The sequence below is a fragment of the Astyanax mexicanus genome, chromosome 12 (genome assembly GCF_023375975.1).
Source record: "Astyanax mexicanus isolate ESR-SI-001 chromosome 12, AstMex3_surface, whole genome shotgun sequence".
In the NCBI taxonomy this organism is placed as follows: domain Eukaryota; kingdom Metazoa; phylum Chordata; class Actinopteri; order Characiformes; family Acestrorhamphidae; genus Astyanax; species Astyanax mexicanus.
In genome coordinates, this window is record NC_064419.1 from 45,490,922 (window position 1) to 45,514,484 (window position 23,563).

Here is a 23,563-nt window from a genome sequence, read left to right on the forward strand (position 1 = left end):
TTTTAAGTACAAATCTGTACTTATATTTCTTAGAGTGTAGCATCTCAAAATAACGACTTAGTATCTCTAAATAACTTTCTTAAAATAATCACTTTGTCTCAAAATAACAAATTAGTATGTCAAAATAACTTATTCTCTTAAAATAATGAGATAGTATCTGCAAATAATGATATAGTATCTTATAATAATGGGATAGCATCTAAAAATAATGAATAAGTATCTCAAAATTACATTGTATCTCGAAATAATGACGTAGTGCCTCAAAATAATGAGATAGTATCTCAAAAAACAACTTAGTATCTAAAAATAACTTAGTCTCGAAATTATAAGGTAGCATCTAAAAATAAGGACTTATCTCAAAACTTTGTATATCAAAATATCGACTTTATGTCGAAAAATGAGATTTTTTTTTTTAAATAACGGCTTAGTATCTCAAAATAACTCAAAATATCGACTTAGTGTCTCAAAATAATAAGATAGCATTTTGTTTAATTATTAATGAGAAACAAATATATGCTGGATATTTGGTTTTATTTTTTTGTGCTGACAACAAGCTTCCATAAATCTGTAGTAATAAACTTTCTTTGTAGATTTTTTATATGTATGTTTTCGCTGAGTAAATACTTCCTCCCACACGGTGACAGTTTTATTATTTTTATATATATAAAAATGCCGCGTCATGCTGAGTGTGTGTAATGTAGTAATATAGCAGTAGGGTTTTATAGTGGACAGAGCAGGTGGGGCTGCCCGGGGGGCAGTCCGGCTCCGGTTCCGGCTCCGCTGTATTCTCTGGAATCCAGTCCGGGTTTTGTGAGCGTGCTGTTATTACCGCGTTCCCCGTGAATACAGTGAATGAACGGAGCTACAAATGCAGAGTCATACCGCGACCAGCCACAGCAGAGCACGCGACCGGCGCTCCGCGGGGCCGCACTGAGATTATTAACACCCCGGACTCACACACTCCACACACTCACACACTCCAGCTCTATTCATCCCTGTAGATTTAACCAAACTCCTGGATATGGAGCCGCACGTCTACGCCAAGCTGCTGCTGGACCACGCCACCACTCTGAACCTGCACACGGGCAACCTGGTGAACCGCAGCCGCCTGAAGAAGAAGTGCCCGTCCTCTCAGAGTGAGGAGGTAACGCTGGAAAACACCATTACTTAACCGCACACTTTACACTCTGATAAGTGTTATGTCAATATGTGTTACCAGTCTATCTGTGTTACTTAACTAGCAGCTCTGCGCATGCGCTGACGCACAGGTTTAAATGAGGTTAGCTAACCTAGCTAAGCTAATTCTTTTATTTTTATATACCTGTAATTTGAGATTCAACGCTAGCTAAAATAAAAATGTCTTAAAATTATTAAAAATCCCATCAAAATATCTTCCTTATACTTCTATGTTTTTATTATAAAGCTTCTAAACTATATTCTGTATTAGCTTAATGGTTAAACTATTGACGAGGTAAGTTAACTTTAGCACAAATTTGTTTTCAAACATTTGTTTTCCATGATGATAATATTATTTAAAAGGTTATACATATACAAGCAGGTAGTTCACCTATTTAAGTTAGCTAATACAAAATATTTCGAACGTATAAAAGCATTATAATAGAGTCAACAAATTTAAATATATATATATATATATATATATATATATATATATATATATATATATATATATATATATATATATATATTATTTTTTTTTTTTGTAGTTAGCTAGCCAGTCATCATTTACTGTCAAATAATAACAAATAACAAAATAATTCGGAAAAAAACCTTGTGGGTCAGCGCATGCGCAGAGCTGCTTAGCTAGCTACGTAGCACAAATGGATGGGTAGAACAAATCGACACAACACCGGCGCTGACAGAGTACTAACTGCCGTTATTCGCTTGTTGTAAAGCCCGTTTTGTGTCGATTTGTGCTACCCCGTCAAAACGTGTTACGCTAGCTATTATATGTATTGTTATTATTTTTTTAAACTGCCTGAATGAAACAGCAGATAGTTTATCTATTTAGCTGATACAGAATGTTTAGAACGTACAAAAGCATAATAATAGAAAATATTTATGTTCAACAGAAGTATAGGAAAGATATTTTGATGGGATGTATTAATTAACGTTATTTTTAGTCATTTATTTTTCTGTAATCTTAAATTACAAATATAACGATTACAGATACAACGATTTTGGTTAATAAGTACTAAACTGATTTAGACTTCTGTTTGGAATAGTTTCTGTATGTAGCACGTTTTGACAGGGTAGCACAAATTAACACAACACCCGCTAAGAACCTCAGTTTTCTTGATTTTCACTGATTGATTTGATTGATTGATTGATTGATTATATCCAGTGTAAATCGGGCCAGATCATTTTAAATCTCTGATGATGTTTTTTGACTGCGTTTCTGTCTGTAGCTGGTATGTTTCCACTATGACGTCACTACACTTGACAGCAAGTAGCCTCTGACCTCAATGAACCCAAGCTGTGGATCTAACTAGACGTCTAGCTAAACATCAGTCATGTAGAAAGTACTAGACAGCCAGTTTTCAGTAAAACTACAAGTGCTTTGTTTAAAAAAAGTGACTTGAGTAGAAGTTAAAGTGTTCTTTAATCTCCACACTTAAGGGGAAAAACTATTTAACATTATTTTTTGTACTGCAAGTATTGCAAGTACTTTATTGTAAAATATAGTAATAAAAGTAAAAGTACAGTACTTGGTTATATAGATATTACAGAAAGCAATGGAAAGTTCTCAGAGTGAAAAGCAGAACAGGAGCAGCGAGATCTTCTTATAAGATCAGCTTCAACTCTTGACTCAACTCAATGATGAGCAACTTCATCAAACCTGGTGACAGAGCAGAACATCTACCCCTCTGGCTCTGGCATCAAAGAAACTATTAAACTCATCCAAAATATGTAGTGAAGTAAAAGTGAAAGTAGAAGTAAAAATAATGCTCCAGTAGATACAGATACAGCATTTTAGTACTCAAGTACAGTAGTGAAGTAAAAATAATACTCCAGTAGAGACAGATACAGTATTTTAATATTTAAATATAGTAGTGAAGTAAAAATAATACTCCAGTAGAGACAGATACAGCATTTAATATTTAAATATAGTAGTGAAGTAAAAATAATACTCCAGTAGAGACAGATACAGCATTTTAATATTTAAATATAGTAGTGAAGTAAAAACAATACTCCAGTAGATACAGATACAGCATTTTAGTACTTAAGTACAGTAGTGAAGTAAAAAATAATACTCCAGTAGATACAGATACAGCATTTTGCTACTTTAGTACAATAGTGAGGTAAAAATAATACTCCAGTTGAGTACAGATACAGTATTTTAGTACTTTATTAAAGTAGTGAAGTAAAAATAATACTCCAGTAGAGACAGATACAGCATTTTAATATTTAAATATAGTAGTGAAGTAAAAATAATGCTTCAGTAGAGACAGATACAGCATTTTAGTACTTAAGTACAGTAGTGAAGTAAAAAATAATACTCCAGTAGAGTACAGATACTGCATTTTAGTACTTTAGTACAGTAGTGAAGTAAAAAAATAATACTCCAGTAGATACAGATACACCATTTTAGTACTTAAGTACAGTAGTGAAGTAAAAAATAATACTCCAGTAGATACAGATACAGCATTTTGCTACTTTAGTACAATAGTGAGGTAAAAATAATACTCCAGTAGAGTACAGATACAGTACTTTAGTACTTAAGTACAGAAGTGAAGTAAAAATAATACTCCAGTAGATACAGATGCAGCATTTTAGTACTTAGGTACAGTAGTAGTGAAGTAACAATGATACTCCAGTAGATACAGATACAGCATTTTAGTTCTTAGGTACAGTAGTAGTGAAGTAAAAATACTCCAGTAAATACTGAAGGGTGAGTTTCCAGTTAAGTTTCTCTTTTTGGCTGCTAAATGCGCTAAAATACTGGAAATCTAAGCTTTCTGAAAATAAACGGAAGCACTTTACTCATCCAAAAAACAGCTTTCTGGAGAGTAATCTTGTAGATTAACATCCAATATGGCAACACCCTTGTTCCTTACTAGTGCCGCTTAAAATGTGCCTTGTGTATAAAATAGACCAGAAAATAGACATTAATTAATAGTGCACCTTATAATATGATGCAGCTTATAGTCTGAAAAATAGTAGTCTTAGGTTTAAAAAGACATTTTGCTGTTCCAAATGTGGACGTTTCTGTAAAAACGGGTTAAAATCTGTGTGCATTTTGTTTTGTAATGGGATCTCCAGCTAGGTGTCCTACAGGAAATGCATTCTAAAGTTACTCACTAGTGGTAACCAGCCACTCTCATGGTAACAATTGGTGGTTGACATTGGAGACCGTTTCCAGCAGAACACCTAGCTGGGGATCCCATTACAAAACAATTTGGTGTTTGGATATGTGACACAGGCCACCTGCTGAACCATTAGTTAAGACGGTGGTTCTCAGACTGTGGTATTTTTACCAATAGAGGGAGATGATAATATTGTTTCACCTGTAATTTGCATAAAATTTGCATTTGTTTGTGTTTGGTGCTTCACTTCTTAAACTCTATAGGTCAGTTTTAATAAAGAGATTAAGCCTAGCTTTGGAGTACACAGCATTTTAAATAGAGATTTTCTATTTAAAATATACAATAGTGTAAAACTAGGCTAATTCTGCTCTGAGAAACTCAATAAATAAATGATCTAATATAAAATAACAATAGTTTTGTCTTATTTGTTCAACTGGGATCTCTTAATGTACTTTCTGGACTTCTGATAAAAAAAAATCTGATGATGTTTTATGTCATTTTTATTCAGAGATATAGAAAAATGTAAAGAGTTCACAAACTTTTAAGCTCCACTATATTAACTAACTAATTTTTACTTACAGGAAGTGATGTGATGAAGATTTGGTGTGCCAACAGAGTATACGTTATCACTGTATCAATGTACTGTCAAGTAATGAAATACAAATAGTTAATACCTAAGTAGAAATGTTGATTTATCTATACTTTACTGTAATACTTATTTTTACATTTTGACACAATGAAGATGATCCGTGCAGAGACTCAAGAGAACTCCAGACAAACTCCAGTCCAACTAAACTTTAATATATTTAATATATTTACATTCTACTAAAATACATTCATTTACAATCAGCATATATGTAGCTAAAACACTAGGGAACAGCCTAGTGAATCCCAAATGTATCTACATTAACATTTTCACAGAACATTACGGTCAGTAGTATAGTGCACTTTAGTACTCTGCCTAAGCTTTATTTTTCCTTACATTACTTATACTTTTATACTTTTAAGTAGTTTTAAATCCAGTACTTTTACTTTACTTTTACTTAAAGAGTAAAAAGCTTGAGTCAATATTTCACCCTAAACAGAAGTATTTTAAACCCAAGTATCTATACTTCTACCTACAGATATGGTGTCATGGATATATGAGTACACTCAAGTTTTATTAGGATGTTTCTCTTGAACATATTTAAGGAGATTCTTCATAAGATATGGGTAAAGGAGGCCTTTTGTTACTTACTGAAGTGCAGCTTTCAGAGTGTTTAGATGTTCCTGAGGCCACCAATCCAGACCCATAACAAAAGGCTCTGAACTTTCACCTCAATCCAGGCAGCACCTCAGTCAGGCACGAGTTGTACAACAGGTCAAGGTGAAGTGATAAGCCGGCATACATACATTCATACTGTAAATAGTGGAGCCAGAAGTGCTGCTGGTTAGACTCTTGATGACCCCTGGCCATCAGATTTCAAATTCGGTCAAATTATGTTTGTTTTAAGTAGATGCTTATCCTCCTGTATTTGTAGGGTACATTTTAGGTCCGTTTTTTTGCTAATTGAGGAGATCTATGATTTACTTTTGGACTAATTTCCAATGCTTTAGGTGACAATGCCTTCTATGCTTGATGATGTGTATCAAGGAAGCTAGCCACATGGTGTTCCTAATGAATTGGCCAAACGCGACTACAGACAGTGACTGTAGCATCAAAGGAAATTGTAAAAAATAATACTAAAAAAAAAACCTTGTGTGGCTGAATAATGTGTCCCTTTTATCAAGCTGGAGCGAATTTTCAGTAATAATCTCAGCTGCAGCCTGAACTCATTCATAGCTTGAGATTTATAGTCTGACAAGGATTAAAGTGAAACTTAACGTGAAGCACTGCTCTGTTTTGCAGGCGTGCCGCTTACAAAGGACAACCCATTCAGACGGATATCAGATATGAGTCACATTAAAAGATTGCATTAGTAGAATATATATTCTAAACTAAATATATAGGATTTGTCAGAAAATCATATTTGGGCCACATTTACCTGCAGTGTAAATGAAGCCTTTCTTGTATCATTTCTTTTAATGAAATTCTAATTTGTTACTTTGTTTTAGTAATTCAGTTCAAAATGTGAAACTCATATATTATATAGATGTATTAAACACACACAGTGATCTATTTTAAAGTTTATTTATTTTATTGTTGATTATAATTATGGATTACCAATAAAAACCCAAAAATCAGTGTCTCAGAAAATTAGAATATTATATAACTAAGACCAATTGGTACTTTTGGTAGTGTGGGCAGTGTGCCAAGTCCTGCTGGAAAATGAAATCCGCATCTCCATAAAAGTTTTCAGTAGTAGATGGAAGCATGAAGTGATTCTGTAAGATTTTGTGGGAAAACAAAACTGCACTGACTTTAGACTTGATAATAAAACACAGTGGATCAACACCAGCAGATATCAGACATGTCTCTCCAAACCATCACTGATTGGTGGAAACTTCACACTAGACCTCAAGCAGTTTGGACTGTGTGTCTCTCCACTCTTCCTCCAGACTCTGCTCCCATGATTTACAAATGAAATGTAAAATTTACTGATTACTTTTAATTTCTGTAATTATAAGGTATGGAGTGCAGAATTAGAAGGGGGAAAAACTAGACTAAAGTAAAAGGCTCTGAAAACTTTCCTAATGCTATCCCATGACTTTATGCATGTCATTGTATTGTATGTACTGCATGTGTTGTCTTTTTTTTTATGTATACATATAACATGGTCTCATTCTGTTTTATTATCTCTTATATATATCCTCAGCTTCAAGACTGTATCAGAGCAACACTTAGTGAATGGTTTGCGACGATATCCCCAACAGCCAAACAAGTAAGAGTTTACACACACACACACACACACACACACACACACACACATTCACATTCACATTCATAAACACACACACCCAGAACTTAAAGAAACTGAAAGGGACTGGATCAGAGGTTTTATAATGCACAAGATTGGCCTGAAAATCAGGTTGCTGGTTGTTGTATTGAGCAGATTGGGAGCTGGCGTGTCTATTGGCAGTGCTCTGGAATGTATACAACAACAGTGCATCTGATTGGTCAGAAGCACATGTGGAATGACTCAAGGTTGCGTGACCACATTGGAACATTTGAAGGAGATCCAGCTGAGCTTTACTGAACGTTTGGCTTTGAAAAGCTTGAGAACTGGTCCAGATTCTGAAGGCGTTCCCCTCTGTGGCGTCTGGAGGGCGTAGTCAGGCCTTAAAAAAAAAATATATATATATATATATAAAAAAATAGATACATTAAAATTTAAATTAGTTTTTATATTTGTTTTATACAAGTTTTATTGAGCTGCACGGTTTTGAACCCCTTAAATAAATGTAAAATAAGCAGAATTTGCATATATAATAGCTCATCAAATAGTGTGTCTACAAATAAAAATACACAGTTTTTCAGTTGTTATTTAAGAACTATCGTGATTTGAGAATTGCTTATATATTTGCTCATAATAGACATAACTCAAATTTTTGCTTATATCAATATGTCCATTGTGTTTATTTCATGAGAAGAGCCCAGTAACATAACATTAATGTAAAATATTTTATATTGCGTTTATTTCTAAACGGGGGATACATTTTATTTATTTTTATATATTTAAGTTTTCTTAAATGCAGAATAAAAATAAGAGACCACTTAAAAATGAACAAAAAAAAATTAATTTCACCAAATTGAAAACCTCTGGAATATAATCAAGAGGAAGATGAATGATCACAAACCATCAAACCAACAAACTGAACTGCTTAAATTTTTGCACCAGGAGTAAAGCAGCATAAAGTTATCCAAAAGCAGTGTGTAAGACTGGTGGAGGAGAACATGATGCCAAGATGCATGAAAAAAAAAAACTGTGATTAAAATCCTGGATTATTCCACCAAATATTGATTTCCGAACTCTTAAAACTTTATAAATATGAACTTTTCTTTGCATTATAAAACTCTTTATCTTTATCAACAAATAAATGCTCTAAATGACAATATTTTAATTTGGAATTTGGGAGAAATGTCCGTAGTTTATAGAATAAAACAGCAAATATAAATAGCAAAATCAGAGAAACTGATTCAGAAGTGCTTAAAGCTCACCTTCCGCGAAAATCCGATTTTTCTTGTTTTTTGTGGAATACAGTAGGTCTCTCCGAGTTGAATGTGTACACCTGCACATTAAACTGTTTTGCAGCCCCCATTGTCTGCAGGAGCTAAGCAAAGAAATCCCCCCTCCCCCCCTCCGAAAAACGGGTGAATTTTGAATTATCTTTCTGCCTACGTAGGCAGAAACTCACAGACCAGCCCACCTTGGCTCGAGAAACTCCCAGAGGCGGAGCTGAAGCGACGCAACATCACCGCTCATCAGTTAGGAGGTGGGAGGCAGTGAGCGGCAGAGCGGTGGAGGGGCGTCGCAGTGCTCCTAGCCAATCAGAGGAGAGATATTTGCATGCTGTTTGCATGTATGAATATTCATGAGCAAAGCTGGAATCCGGTCATTTTGGACACACCCCTAAAACAGTCCTTTAAAAAAGAGCTATACAGAGACACCTGAGCACTTTTTTTTACAAAAACGGCTCACATGTCATTCATTCATACTAGAGACCACAACTAGACATTTTAAAATGAAAGAAAAAACGACGGAAGGTGACCTTTAAGTCTTAATGTATGAATATAATTAATACATAATTATTCAAAATAAATTCCTCTTTAATTGCTAATTTATTGCTATAATTTCTAACTACTGAAGCACATGAAGACTGACTCAAGGTTGCGTAACCATATTTAAACATTTAAAGAAGATCCGGCTCAGCTTTACTGAACATTTTGGTTTGAAAAGGTTGAGAACTGGTCCAGATTGTGTAGGCGTTCCCCTCTGTCGTGTCTGTAGGGCGTAGTCAGGTCTTGTATCTGTGAGTTTATCCATCGCGGAGTCTGCAGTGCTGAAAGAAAGCTGTCATGGTGATCATTCATGGCAGGATGGCTTAAATAAACAGTGAGGGCTGTGAGGTCTGAGTGCGCTGGCTCTGGCTTTATCCTGCAGTGCTCAGCAGATCTGCTCCAGGCTGATCCATGAGAAGAGACTGCTGGTCTTAACTCACACAAAGCCACGGCTTATTCAGGCATTCATCTACCGCAGCCCAATAACACAACAGCAGGTTTTTACAAGCACGAAAACGAGTGATGAAGGAGTTAAATAACGGCTGAAGACCTGATTTAACCCAGTCAATAGTGGGAGGAGGAGGTATTAGTGAGGATGACTTCCAGGAAAATGTACTTTTGGGCTAGACCTGGGCAATGTATTGTAAAAATATTGAGATATTCCAAATTAGGGGTGTAACAAAATATAAAAATTGCGTCATATTGCAATATTGCATAAAGAAAATTTAAAACCTGAACATGACCGAATAATGTGCCCTTTTTATCAAGCTGAAGTGATTTCACTGTGATAATCTCAGCTGTAGCCTGAACTCATTCATAGTTTAAGATTCTGACAAGGATTAAAGTGAAACTTAAAGCTCCACTAGGTAGGATTGAGATTTTGTGCTCGTGGGCTCCTCCTACAGTTGCAGAGTGTAATAAATGTTTCAGGCAGATTAGTTTCTCATTTTCTGGCTTTCACAGACATACTCGGTCTCATTCCAGCTTCTGCCAGAGTGTCTGTATGTTAGTTTGTAAAGAATGAACCAGTAGTCCGCGTAGAACTGTTAGAACTAAATGTCGGAAAGCAGGTCGCAGTTCTCGCGAGCGTTGATTTGAGCTCAGAGGAGCTCCGGCACAGACACGAGAGCACCGCTATTCCTCCTATTACACCTCAATGCAGCGCTGCAGTGAGTTTCACGCTGTAATTTTACTTCTTTAAAAAGATCCAAAAATCAAGGAAATCCTACCTAGTGCTGCTTTAATGTGAAGTACTGCTCTGTCGTGCAGACGTGATGTTGTAAACAGTCTCAACTAAATATATCAGATTTGGGCATAAAATCCATGACTTCCAACAAAACATACTTTTGGGCTAGAGCTGGGCAATATATCGTAAAAATAATTGAGATATTTCAAACTAGGGGTCTAAGAAATTATGAATATTTTGTTGTAAAAAAAATACTGTACTGATTTTTAAAAACACAGCATCAGTTTTTATTTATTAGTTCACAGCTTGATAGATTGCAGTGTTTATATTCCACTGTTCTGATTGGATAAAAAATAATAATTCATATTTTATAAATATTATAATGTGTATATATATATATGTTTTTGTATACACAACTGGTCAAAGGTTTTAGAACACCATCTTTTTGCCTTTTATTTTTGCATTTCATTCAAACTCTTTAGGTCCATAACCAAAAATGGGACAAAATCCAGTTTAAAAAATAATAAATAAATCTTATATTGTTTAAATAAGATGGGTTAATTGGTTAAAAGCTTGTAAATAAACTGAGCTTTGGAAAGTAGCTTTTGGCAGTAGTAAAGCAGTACTGGAATCTTTTTCTGTTCTTTAAATTTCTTTTTTTTTTTTTTGCGCACCTTGTTTAATATAAAAGCTGTTTGTCAGGTTAAAGGGAGCTGTTTGCTATTCTTGAAAAATATTCTTACTTTTTTTTTTTTTTTTTTTTTTTTTATAATTTTTATTGTGCTGAACAGTTTTGACTCCTTTTAAAATAAATGTAAAGGTGCATCTACAAATAAAAATAGAGTTTTTCAGTTGTTACGTAAGAATTTTCATCCTAATAGAGACGTAACTCCAGTTTTTTGCTGATCTCAGTGTTTGCCTTAATGTTTACTTAGTGTAAAGAGCCCAGTAATTGCTAATTATAAATATTTTATATTACCTTTATTTATAAAATGAGATTAATTTTATTTTTTTATATTTACAATTTTCTTCATTGTATGAATACTAACTTTATTAAAAGTAAAATGCTATTTCATATTTCATTGTACCACTTTATTAGCATGATTGGTCTTAAAATTAATTATTTATTGCTGTAATTTCTAGGAAAAATGGGGCAGTATTTCACACAATGATTAATCCTAGTCTTGGACGGCGGTTTGGTTTCCTGGTCATGTTGTCTCACCCTAATTTGGGCATGCTCAGATCTTACATTCCTGCTGTGTTGTTCAGTAATGTGTCTTTGTGTCTTTTCCAGGAATTGCCCAGTGTTCTGGATTGCACAATCCCTCAGAACACGGAGGCCATCACGCCCGAGGAGAGAGAGGAACTGAAGGTTTCTGGTGAGCGCTGTTTAAGAATAAAGAGTGTTTTTGTAGCTTGGTTTTGCCCCTGTTGTGCACCATCATCACATGCTCTTCTCCTCTTCTTTCTACAGTAAAGCTGTTTCTCAGTGAGGCTGATTGCTCCGCTATCGGAAACGCAGTGGACATGGGTGAGTGCCCCCAGAAACAGAAGAAAGAACTGGTTTTAAAAAGTCCTTAAAAGTCGTCATTACTTCTAAACACGAATAATGCATATTTTATTACAAAGATACTCTACAGTAGGGGTGTGTCATATCGTATCGTACGCAATAAAAGCGCCAACATTTTTTAATATTGTAAACAATATTATACCCTGAAATATTGAGCCATATCACCCACCCCTAATCATCACATCAGGGTATTTTTTTTTGTTTTTATCAAAAGTAAAATTCACACTGTTCTCATTTTCCATTATATATCTACTAGAGACATATTGTATCTGTCCTGTATCATTTATTTTACTTTAATCCTGGATATATGGAAATATTTGGAGTGCATTATTAGTATTATTAGTATCATGACATTCTGGATCATTGACTTCTGTCACAAATCTGATAAAATTCATGTGTTTTTTTTATATCTTATTTAGGGGTGTTCTATATTATATCATATTGTATGTAATCATAATTTTTTTTTCAAATTTTCATTTTACTGCAGTAGTTTGTTCTTAAAATATATTTTTTTAATTCAGTGTTTTGTCATATCGCAAAGATTATCATTAGCACAAAAATACCATGAAATATCGTGATATTAGTTTAGGGTCATATCGCCCACCCCTACTATACAGTACTGTGCAGAGGTTTTAGGTACGGGAAAATTAAAATGCTCCTTAGCTGGGCAAGAAGTTTATTTCTTTTGATATCAAAATTATATTTAGAAATATTTAGGTGATTTGGATAAAATTTTAACCAGTACCTGCTGACACATTTATTGTATGCTGGAAAAGGACCAAGTGTCATTGGCCGTGCTACTACAGTTGGCTTACACTAGCTTTACTACTTTAAAATCAATTTAAAGTTGTGAAAATCCATGAAAAACCCTCTCTTTTGCATGATTTTGTATTTTTACTTGAGTCTCGACTTCCCCTATAAACACTCCAAGCGCAAAAAAAATATATAAAATAAAAAATCCGTCCATTTTCTGCGAATCAGTTAAAGACTTTAATGTCAGGAATCATTTGCTTCTATAAGCCGTTTGGATGCTCCTCCTTAATTGTGATGTCACAATAAGAGAACATGCATAGAACCACCCTGGCTCCACCCTTTATCCGTCAACCCCCACCAGAGCCCCGTCCACTAGATCAGTTGAAGAAACTGAAATTTCGGTCTGCTGGTTAAGATTCTCAGACAGTGCACAGCAAGATTAGACAGCAGACTTCTTCTGAGGTAGGGATCTGTACCTACTATTCGTGGTCAGTCAGCCGATAAGTGGTGATGTAAGTACCATTCTCATAGAGCTTTTCACTTTACAATCACATTTCCGTACTCAGTCCTTTTGAGTGCACACAGCATACTCTCAACCGGAAACAACCGTCCACCTGGAGGACAGCATTGGACGCTATGGCATTGATTCAGGACTGAGTGCCAATCCATATCTGGGCTTAGAGTTATATACACACACTGGACTGTGGGTCAAACTGAAGTCCTCTAAGGAAACTCACAAGGAGAACATGGAAACTCCACCCAGATAGGGACTTGAACCCAAGACTCCAGCTTACCTCCCAGCACTGGGAGGTGAATGTGCCAACCACTAAGCCCCTGTGCTTGATTATAAGCTTGGTTTACTTTAATTGTATTCAGAATAAATACTTTGTAATCTTTGCAAGAAAAAAGTTATTCTTTTTATTCTGGTCTTATTGCTGAGAGAAATTATTTTAAACAATGTGTTGAGGTGCCTAAAACTTCTGCACAGTACTGTTGATGTTCTGATTCCCTAGAAATTAAACAAATACATTTATTGAAGGTTTTGATGCATTGTTTTGTGAATTTGTACATTTGTTTCATGGTTTTAGAATGCAAGTTGTACAAATCTGTCTTCTTATGAGGGTGTTGAGTATTTAACACTATGTTCTCCTGTCTGTGTGGCCCAGCCTGTGTGTCGTTAGGCGTGTCTCAGCTGGACTCGGTGATCATCGCTCCTCCTCCACTGCCGGAAGGTGAGACTCTGGCTCTGGCTCACCTGCAGCCTCTGTGGGAGGAGCTGGAAGGACTCGTGAGAAGCCAGAAAGTTGCAGCGATCGGCACCTCGGATCTGGACAAGGCTCTGCTGGAGCAGCTCTACAACTGGGCACAGGTAAAGAGTGGAATGAGCTGAGTATCCTCAGATAACTTTTACATAAAATGTGCAAATTATATTTTGTTATATTATAACAGGGCAATATGGAATTAACAGCATTGCCACTATAATCTAAGGCTTGCCTGTAAAAATCCTGCTTTGCCCTCAGCAGCCGGAGTCAGAGAGAGAGAGCACAATTTGCCATGCCCCCCTTTTTCATCACTTTTAGTGTGATGTAGGGCTGCAACAACAACATACACACATTTGTCGACACAGAATTTTCATTATTGATGCATCATTAATGTGTGATTTAGCAAACAAATGTAACCACACCAGATAAGGGACAATACAACACCCATACTCACTGTACATCAATCAGCACACATTTAATGGCTGCTGTATTCTTTGACAAAAAAAAATCCTGCCCCACATCTGTGTATATATCTAAGGTTGCCGTGAACCTGGCAACCCGGGTTACAGGACAATTCATAAGAGAGATACAAAGGGAAATATTATTAACTAAAATACGTAAATAGTAATAAATAAATTAATAATAAATAACTTTTAAACTGTCTTAATGGTAGTTTATATCAATTGAAAAAACATTCAGTACTTATTAATTTACGTCTCAGTAAAACTATTAAAAAAAAAAAATCCTCACAATAGAAGAGATTTTTTTTTTTTAATCAAAATGTGATCAAATTCAAGGTAATATTTGTACAGACACGATTTGCTAAAACAATTATCTTCTAATTTTATATCTTCTACGCTTATTCAGGTTGTAACTGAATGCATGGGGAAGTTGTTTACTACTACTGTTGTGTAACTACTAGCAATGATAAGAAAAGGGGCGGGGCTAAATACTGATAACATCCTGGTACAATGAGGAGCATTTGAGAACAGCAAGTTCACAATCTAGGATCAGGGTTCCCACTGCGATAGAGGTCATTCACCCGCGTGGTGGGATGGTCAGATGATTACGTAACATGCAAACATCACGTTACGTTACGGACTGTACAGTATATAGGGCTGGGCAACATAATATATATGTGTTTATATTGATATATATTTAAAATATTACAATTGCAGTGTTATTTATTGATTAAGAATTCATATTTGTTAGATACACAGTCAGATATTAACTATTTTAATTAAACATACTGTTTTCAAATTAAAACCGAAAGTGATTCATCATTTTCTACTTTACTGGTTGTATATGGCTGGGCTATAAATGTATATATTCAAAGAAAAATACAATATTGCAGTGTTGATACATATTTGTTAGAGACAATACTGACAGGATACATTATATATATTTTTAGTTTTTTAATTGTATGTTTGTATGTCTTAGCCCTAGTTTAACCTAAAATCTGTTTTTATGTATTATATTTTATGACTCTTAATGAACCTATGATTTTTAAGTTGTTGCTTTTTACAGTGTAGAACATTATTTTACTATTAAAAAGTATTCTTATAAATTCAGTTTCTGAATCAGTTTCTCTAATTTTGCTATTTATAGGTATATGCTTGATTTAAAATGAACATTGTTGTTTTATTCTATAAACTAAAGACAACATTTCTCCCAAATTATAAAAAAATAGTCATTTAAAGCATTTATTTACAGAAAGTGAGAAATGTCTGAAATATCAAAAAAGGTGCAGAGCTTTCAGACCTCAAATAATGCAAAGAAAACAAGTTCATATTCATAAAGTTTTAAGAGTTCAGAAATCAATATTTGGTGGAATAACCCTGTTTTTTAATCACAGTTTGTTTCATGCATCTTGGCATCATGTTCTCCTCCACCAGTCTTACACACTGCTTTTGGATAACTTTATTCAAGCAGTTCAGTTTGGTTTGATGGCTTGTGATACAGAGGTTTTCAATTTCGTCAAATCAAGAGCTGTATTGTGGCATATAATTTAAAACCAGCATTTTTTGCTGGTTTTGTTTGTTATTTGTAGCCTGATTTCTGGAAAGTCTGATTTTGTGGTCATGTGTTTCTCCCTCTGTGTTGTTCAGGTGAAGCCGAGCAGTAACCAGGTGAATCTGGCCTCGTGCTGCGTGATGCCTCCAGACCTCACAGCCTTCGCTAAAGAGTTTGACATCCAGCTGCTCACACACAATGATTCCAAAGGTAGCCAGCATGTATTTCCTGTCTGCCCCTGCTTATCTCCTGGCCTAGATAAGCCTGAGTGTTGTTTTAGGGCTGTGTATAATAGCAGCGATTGTTTTGGAACTGTGTGAAGCGGGACTGAGGCTATTTTTATTAGCGCTGCTTTTAACTTTTAAAGAAAGAGTCTTCTTAACTTCTTAACGTCACATCTTGCTCACATAAAGCTTAAAAAGTATGGTAAAAAGGTGGACAGAAGTAAAATTGAACTTACATTGTTAGATAATCAGTAATCTAGACTTAATACATATTACAAATGTTATCAGCTTGTCTTATCTTAAAGGAGAAAACCTCCTTATATTTTAGTTCTACCGTATTTTCCACACTATAAGGCGCACCGGATTATAAGGCGCACCAGTTTTATGCAACACCAGTAAGGAACAGGGGTGTCGCCATGTTTTTTTTCTAAATACAGCTTAGTTGCGAGATCTTCTAAAGCTTAACCAAGTAAAGTAAACTAAACTGTAATTCTTAAAAAAAAAAAAAAGTGTCAAACAAGTTCTGGATGTTAATCTACACAGTTTTTTTTTTTTTTTTTTTTACAATTTTCAGGAGAGAAATCCATTTATCTACAGTAAGATTAAATTAACAGTTTGCCACTAAAGCTGGAGCATTTGCATTAGCGCATAACCGCTACACTGGGGAACTCTGAGTGTTCCAGTAAGCCAGGGTGATATTAGCTAGTGGTTTGTAACACGTAGCTTATTTTAACATGGTCAACACGCAGACTACAGGCCGATAATACTCTCCTCTGAAAGGCGAAACAGATAGAGCTGTGGTTAGTGGGCAATGCTAATGCTGCTCCAGCAGTGCTATCCAGGGTTATCTGCAGGCTACAGGCTGATATAATACTTACATCTGAACGGCAAAAGAGCTAGCGCTTTGTGTGATTACTGGGTAATGCTAATGCTGCTCCAGCAGTGCTAGCTGGGGCTAGCAGAACGGCGAAAGATCTAGCGCTTAGTAGTGCTGGGCAGTTTTCATGATTAATTTGAATTACAGTTTTAAGGCAATTTTTTAAATGGAGTGATTTTACATACAGACATTTCGTCTTTTTATCTTTTTTTTTTTATCACCCAGTGCGATAAAGCATATATATATATATATATATATTTAGCTAGAAAAACTGCAGTGCCATCGCTCTCCAGGGAGGATCTGTGATTAATTGTGAAAAAAACAATAATAATTTCTCCTTCAAAATTTCTTGTTTAGTTCATATGGTGTAATAGTGTCTTATAGTGTATAAAATATGTTAATTCAAGGAAAAGTGTAAAACATAATCACTGCCACATAAGAGTTCTTAAAAGCATTCTGACAGACGCACAAGCCTGTAAATAAAGATGTACAATCTCCATTATCCCATTTAGAAAATCAATTAAAACATTAATAAATAAGCCAAGGACTTTTAGGCATAAACTAGTCTGGCTCCAGGGATAAAATGTTCTGCATGCATCACTTGTTCTCTTAGGTACCTCACTGTAATAACAGCCAATCCCTATAGGCAGGAATTACAGTCACTTGACTGCTCTGGATCTGCGCACCCAGCTTAAAGAAGGCTGGGCTAAAAATCTGAAGAGACGGCTGTAATCCTTAACTGACAGGATGGATTCTGTGAAATGGGCTTGTAAATGCATGCTTTCAGAATCAGATTTATTGGGAAGGTATTTGTGCATGCAGTATATTAGACTATGGGTGTGACGTATTGTATTGTATGCAATAATATTCTGCAACTTTTTTGAAAATCATGAACAATATTATACCCTGAAATATCGTACCATATCACCCACCCCTAGTTCTTTCACAACAGGGTACTACCTTTTTTTTTTTAAACTGTTTTTCTATATCTACTAGACACAGATTATATCTGTCCATCATTTATTTTACTTTAATCTTGGATATATGGAGATATATGGAGTGCATTATTATTACATTACATTACATTTGGCAGACACTTTTGTCCAAAGCGACTTTCAATAATCAAGTACAAAAATAATAGAAGTTAAAGGTAAAACATTTCTTAGATAGGGCTTAAAGGAGGTCGAAGGGAAATAATGGGATAAAGAAGTGAAGGAGGGGAAGAAGGAAATGAGGTTAGAAGTAGTTAGTGTGTTAGAGGTGTTAGGAGAGGAAGTGCTCTTTGAAGAGCTCTGTCTTCAGGAGTTTATTAAAGATAGTGAGAGATTCTCCTGATCTGGTAGTAGAAGGTAGTTAGTTAGAGGTGTTAGGAGAGTAAGTGCTCTTTGAAGAGCTCTGTCTTCAGGAGTTTATTAAAGATAGCGAGAGATTCTCCTGATCTGGTAGTAGAAGGTAGTTTGTTCCACCATTGGGGAACTCTGTATGAGAACAGTCTGGATTGCTTTGTGTGAATGTTTGTTTGGTAAAGCAAGGTGACGTTCATTGGAGGAGCGCAGAGGCCGGGAGGTGGCGTAAGCCTTCAGAAGTGAATCATCATCAGATTACAGATCTGATCTAATTATTGTATTTTTTAATATCTCAGTTAGGATTGTGCCATAGTAGTGTATTCTTAAAAAAAAAAAAAAAAAAAAAAAAATGAAAATATCGTGATATTATTTTAGGGTCATATCGCCCACCCCTAGTATAGACTATTTACTCACTGTTATTAAGAAGACATTTCATCTTAAAACCTACTTACTGTGGTTTTACTAATAATCTGACATGATTTAGTGTGTCAGTGTGTCCTTGCTATCATAACGAAGGGAAAAGTATATCTTGAGCATCTCAAAATGCGCAAAAGGCATGTACTAATTCTCTTAACTAATCATGGGAGTGTTTTGGGCATAACGTATGCTCTGACTTTGGCGGATTGCTATTTCAGGGACGCAAATTTATAGATATAGATATATTCAGAAGCACTGTTGCTATTTAAACAATTCAAACAGAAGGTGTGAAAATGGACTGTTGGCGGATTGTAAGATTACCGGGTCACTCCGGTTTAGTTTCACTCTGGTTTTATTGATTTGCTTGTTATAATTACACGTAAAAAGCAGAGCTTTTCAGTTGGAGTTAAACAGATTAATCCTGATGTAGTATAAACTCTGGTGATGATGTTTAACTGAGTTATTGATGTGTTTAGGAATGGGGAGTGGTCTCAGACATTAAAAACAACACAACTGCAAACCGTGTAAAGTAGAGATGGTCCCAGTCACAATTTTTTTTCCTCCCGAATTCAAGTCATTTGATTTTGAGTATTTGCCAATACCAAGTCCCCATCTGATTCTTTGGCAGTGCATTAAAAAAAAAACATATCGAAGTTGTCCATTAAGGTTTTTTTTTTTTTTTTTAGATAATTTAATTATTTTATTATTATGCCATTTTTTTAGCACAAAATAAACATGTAGTAAATAAGCCAAGGAAGTAATTTTCTTTTAAATATGCATTCTTTCTAAAATAAATGAAAAAAAAATGTCGCACAACAAAAATTCTTTGATTCAATGATAATTAAGATCATGATTGAATTTTTTTAAAGTGGTAGTAGTTTTCTGTTTTTTCCTAGAGAGAGACAGTAATAATAATGTGGTTTAGGCCTGGCAGACTAGATTAAAACTAGACTTTTTATACTGTATTATAATATCTCCGTGTAGTTTTACTGTATTAAAATATCTCAGGGTTATTTTGTTGCTTTTTAAATGAGAATATTTCAAAGAGTTTCTCGGTTGTTGAGTTATTGAGTTTAAATAAGAGCTTTAATGGAGGAAGTAAACACTAGTGTAGCTGCATATATTGCATTTTTTGGAAAGAGAGTCTATATCTCTATAAAACTCGTGGACTAACAACGCAATGTTAAATTTTTGATAAATCAGTGATCCTGATCTTTTGCATCTAATTTTGATCCTTTTCAAATTACATGACTGGCTCTGATTTCAGGTCACATGATAGGATCAGGGAAATTTATATTCTAAAGTGTGGTAAAAGGTCTATTCTCCAGTATTTAACCTATTTTTTGTGCTATTACAGAGATGATCAGTGCGGAGGGGTTTAAGGAGGCGGTGCAGGAGAGCAGTAAGGACCTGCAGGTGGCAGACTGGAGGCTGGAGTGGGTCCTGCGCTACTCCATCATCGTGAAGAGCCGAGGCATCATCAAGGCTAAAGGGTACCTCGTTCATTCAACAAAGAACTCCCAGTAGACCAATAGGAAGCGCCGGTTCCACAGGACTGATCTTCAGGGGTCAGCTAAACTTCAGAACATCTGATATTTGGGGAATTTACAGAAAATAGACTTTAGATTGCTACTAAAACAGACCCTTTTTCAGTGAGACACATGTGTCTGTGTGTGTGTTTGATTCAGATTTCTGTTTAGCAGGAAATTGGAAGTCACCTGACTCGACATGCTGTGAAATCTCTCTCCGATCTTTATATCCGACTCCACTGTAGGCTGTAGAGGGATGTTAATGATTTTACATTTTACAGTTTAGAAAACTGATCTCTAACTAACAGGCTTGATGTACCACACCACCCACCATGCTCAAATCCAGACTCAAAGTCCCTCCTCTGGTCAGATTTAGTTTTCGTTTTTTTGTCTGTAATTTCTTGCTTAGCATTTTCAGCACTATATAAATACGAATACAGATATTAAACATTCATTTTAACTTTTAAGGTTTTAATCCCATTAAGTTTGGTAACACTTTCTATGTCATCTCTATATAAGGCGCTATGTTCACACAGCAGGTATATATGGTCCAAATCTGATCTGATTTTTTTTTTTTTTTTTTTTTTTCCCCAGACCAAATCTGATATATTACATTTAGGCTGTTCACACACACCTTTTTAATGTGACCCACATTAAAATCTGACCTCTGTCTGAACAGTGCTCGCTTTGTGAGTGGCATGTGTGCACGACCGAGCTGTGCTTCATGTTAAGTTTCACTTTAAACCCAGCCAGAATCTCAAGTAAAATAAATATACAGCTGAGCTCATTATCAAGAATTTACTCCAGTATCACGTCACATTTTATTTACCTTTAAATTAAATTAAAGATTAAATTCACACATTATTTTTAATGTGATTCACATTAAAATCTGACCTCTGTCTGAACAGTGCTCGCTTTGTGAGTGGCATGCATGCATTTACAGAGCTGTGCTTCACGTTAAGTTTCACTTTAAACCCAGACAGAATCTCAAGAGTAATGGATGAGTTCAGACAGCCACTGAGCTCAATACCAAGAATTCCATAGATTTGATTTACCTTTAATGCTGCAGCCACAGTCTGTAGCTGTGTTTGGCCGATGTATTAGGAACACAAAGTGGCTGCGACACAAGCCTTATATTATTATTGGAAGAAACGCATCAGTCCAAATATTTACCTCATTTTTTCGACGCTGAAGCTCTCACTGCTTTTTGTCCATTTTCCCGTCTACTCAGGTTAACTTTCTGTTCTCCTAACAGTCTTTTATCCTTCAGTTTGATGTGAAGGTTAATTATGATTCAATTCAAACTCACCTTTTTAATGTGATGTTAAAGTCTAACATATGTCTGAACGGTGCTCGTTTTGTAAGTGGCATGCATGCATGACAGAGCTGCGCTTCACGTTAAGTTTCACTTTAAACCAAGACAAAAGTTTAAGAGATATGAATGAGTTCAGACAGCAGCTGAGCTGATCACTGAGAATTCACTCTAGCCTTGTTGAAAAGAACATGTGGTTTTATTTAGCTGTAGCTGTATTTGGCCAATTTATTAGGAACATTGTGTGGCTGCGATACAAGCCTTCTAATATATTATTGGAAAAAACACATCAGTCCAAATATTTATCTTGTTTTTTCAACACTGAAGCCCTCACTCACTGCTTTTTGTCCATTTTCCTGCCTACTTACGTTAACTTTCCGTTCTCCTAACTGTCTTGTGTCCTTCTGTTTGATGTAAAAGTCACATGAATTTGCATTGCAGCAAATCAGATATGTATCAGATTTCAATACCACACATTGAATTTCCCCAAAAAGGAATTTTAAATGTTCAGTGTGAAAAGATCAGACTTGGGCCTTGGTGCTTCATGTGTTACAGACGCATTCATAGCACATCATAATACATACATAATGCATAACACATCGTAGACATGTTTATTATGTATGCAGCATGACTTATGATTCTAATGCACTTGTGGATTATACTGATTAATTTTCTTAAATATTATAAAAGCTTATAGTGTTTTATAATAAATTATAACATGTCTCTTTAAGCTCTAACTAAAATAAAGATATTTCGTTCTGGGAATAAATTATTATTATTAATATATTTTAACAGCTTATGATTTAATTATAATGCCAATTTATAAAACACAAAAAATGCACATGGCTATAAAAAATATTTATAGCCATGTTGGTAATGCCTTATGAATGCATTATGCATGTTTTATGAATGATAGCTGTGATATTTTAACCCAGACATACAACATATATATATACACGCCGTGTTTATAATAAAAAATATATATATATAAATATATATATATATATATATATATATATATATATATATATATATATATATATATATATATATATATATATATATATATATATATATTATAAACATGGCTTATGAAGCATTTTGCTGATTATTATTTATAATATTTAATAAACATGGCTACAATATGTTGTGCCTTTTATATGAATGCATTATAATGTGATTTATATTTCTGATATAATAATAACTCTAATAATGAACATGTTTAAAGTCCTATAGATATGACTTAGATATGACATAGAGAGTGTTACCTAAAGTTCCATAACGTTCTTAATTTTAAATGAAAAAATGAAAAGTTAATAAGTAATTAGGTGTTTTTGCAAGAGTTCTGATGTAAAATAGGTCAGATAAGACTAAAATACTTCCCATACGTTTATTAGGAATATATTTTACAGATGATTAGATAGTTCTGACTTTGTGTCGTTTGTGATTTCTCTGTTTAGATTGTCACTGTTTCTTTATTGCTGTATTCTTTACCGCTTTATTTCATTTATATAATAAGTCATGTTATCTTTAAAGCATAGCTAGAATACGTGTAATAATTTCCCGTTTGCAGACTGTCTGAATGCTTTACAGAAGTGAGATATTAGAAATATTTTATGGAGGATAACTCTCGACACGCTGTTGGCATAAAACATGAACGCCATGAAACGGCGCGTGTTTGTTGTATATAAGACACTGGAAAATTCCACACTTGAAGAAAAGTAATGATTGTTTTTTTTTTCTGATATCAAGTTGAAAATGTCTGAAAATGTATATTTTTACATGTTTATTTATTCCTCATAACTGCAATTTATATTTGGGTCCAGAATGAAGATCTCTCTGTAATGTACATGTAATTTACCAAATGTAAGTTTTCAGATTTGCCCGTTGTAAGTTGTATGAAGCTTTTAATTGATTATATAAAAATCTGAAACTCAAAAAATGACTACTTTTCTTTTTGCACTGTACTTTTTCGGGGGGGATATTGCATATAACAGAGCATACTGCATTTATAAAACAGTAACTAGAGTAATAAAGTAGAGCTACTTCA

At 34.7% G+C, this 23,563-nt stretch overlaps 1 protein-coding gene across 1 annotated transcript; it reads left to right on the plus strand.

Moving 5' to 3' along the window:
- The first annotated feature begins 821 nt into the window (after nucleotides 1–821).
- Nucleotides 822–22,468, plus strand: gclm (glutamate-cysteine ligase, modifier subunit). Its single transcript, XM_049486082.1, has 7 exons — nucleotides 822–1,144; nucleotides 7,121–7,186; nucleotides 11,505–11,589; nucleotides 11,685–11,741; nucleotides 13,700–13,902; nucleotides 15,904–16,018; nucleotides 20,030–22,468. The coding sequence occupies exons 1-7, from the start codon at nucleotides 1,022–1,024 to the stop codon at nucleotides 20,197–20,199; spliced, it is 819 nt and encodes a 272-aa protein (XP_049342039.1). The 5' UTR covers nucleotides 822–1,021; the 3' UTR covers nucleotides 20,200–22,468.
- Nucleotides 22,469–23,563: the final 1,095 nt, after the last annotated feature.

What these genes read in the sequence shown, in the direction of transcription:
- gclm (XM_049486082.1), top strand. Translation starts at nt 1,022, where the DNA reads ATGGAGCCGCACGTCTACGCCAAGCTGCTGCTGGACCACGCCACCACT. An exon ending in CGGAAACGCAGTGGACATGG is followed by an intron (nt 11,742 to 13,699) that starts GTGAGTGCCCCC and finishes TGTGTGGCCCAG; the next exon opens with CCTGTGTGTCGTTAGGCGTG. An exon ending in AGCTCTACAACTGGGCACAG is followed by an intron (nt 13,903 to 15,903) that starts GTAAAGAGTGGA and finishes TGTGTTGTTCAG; the next exon opens with GTGAAGCCGAGCAGTAACCA.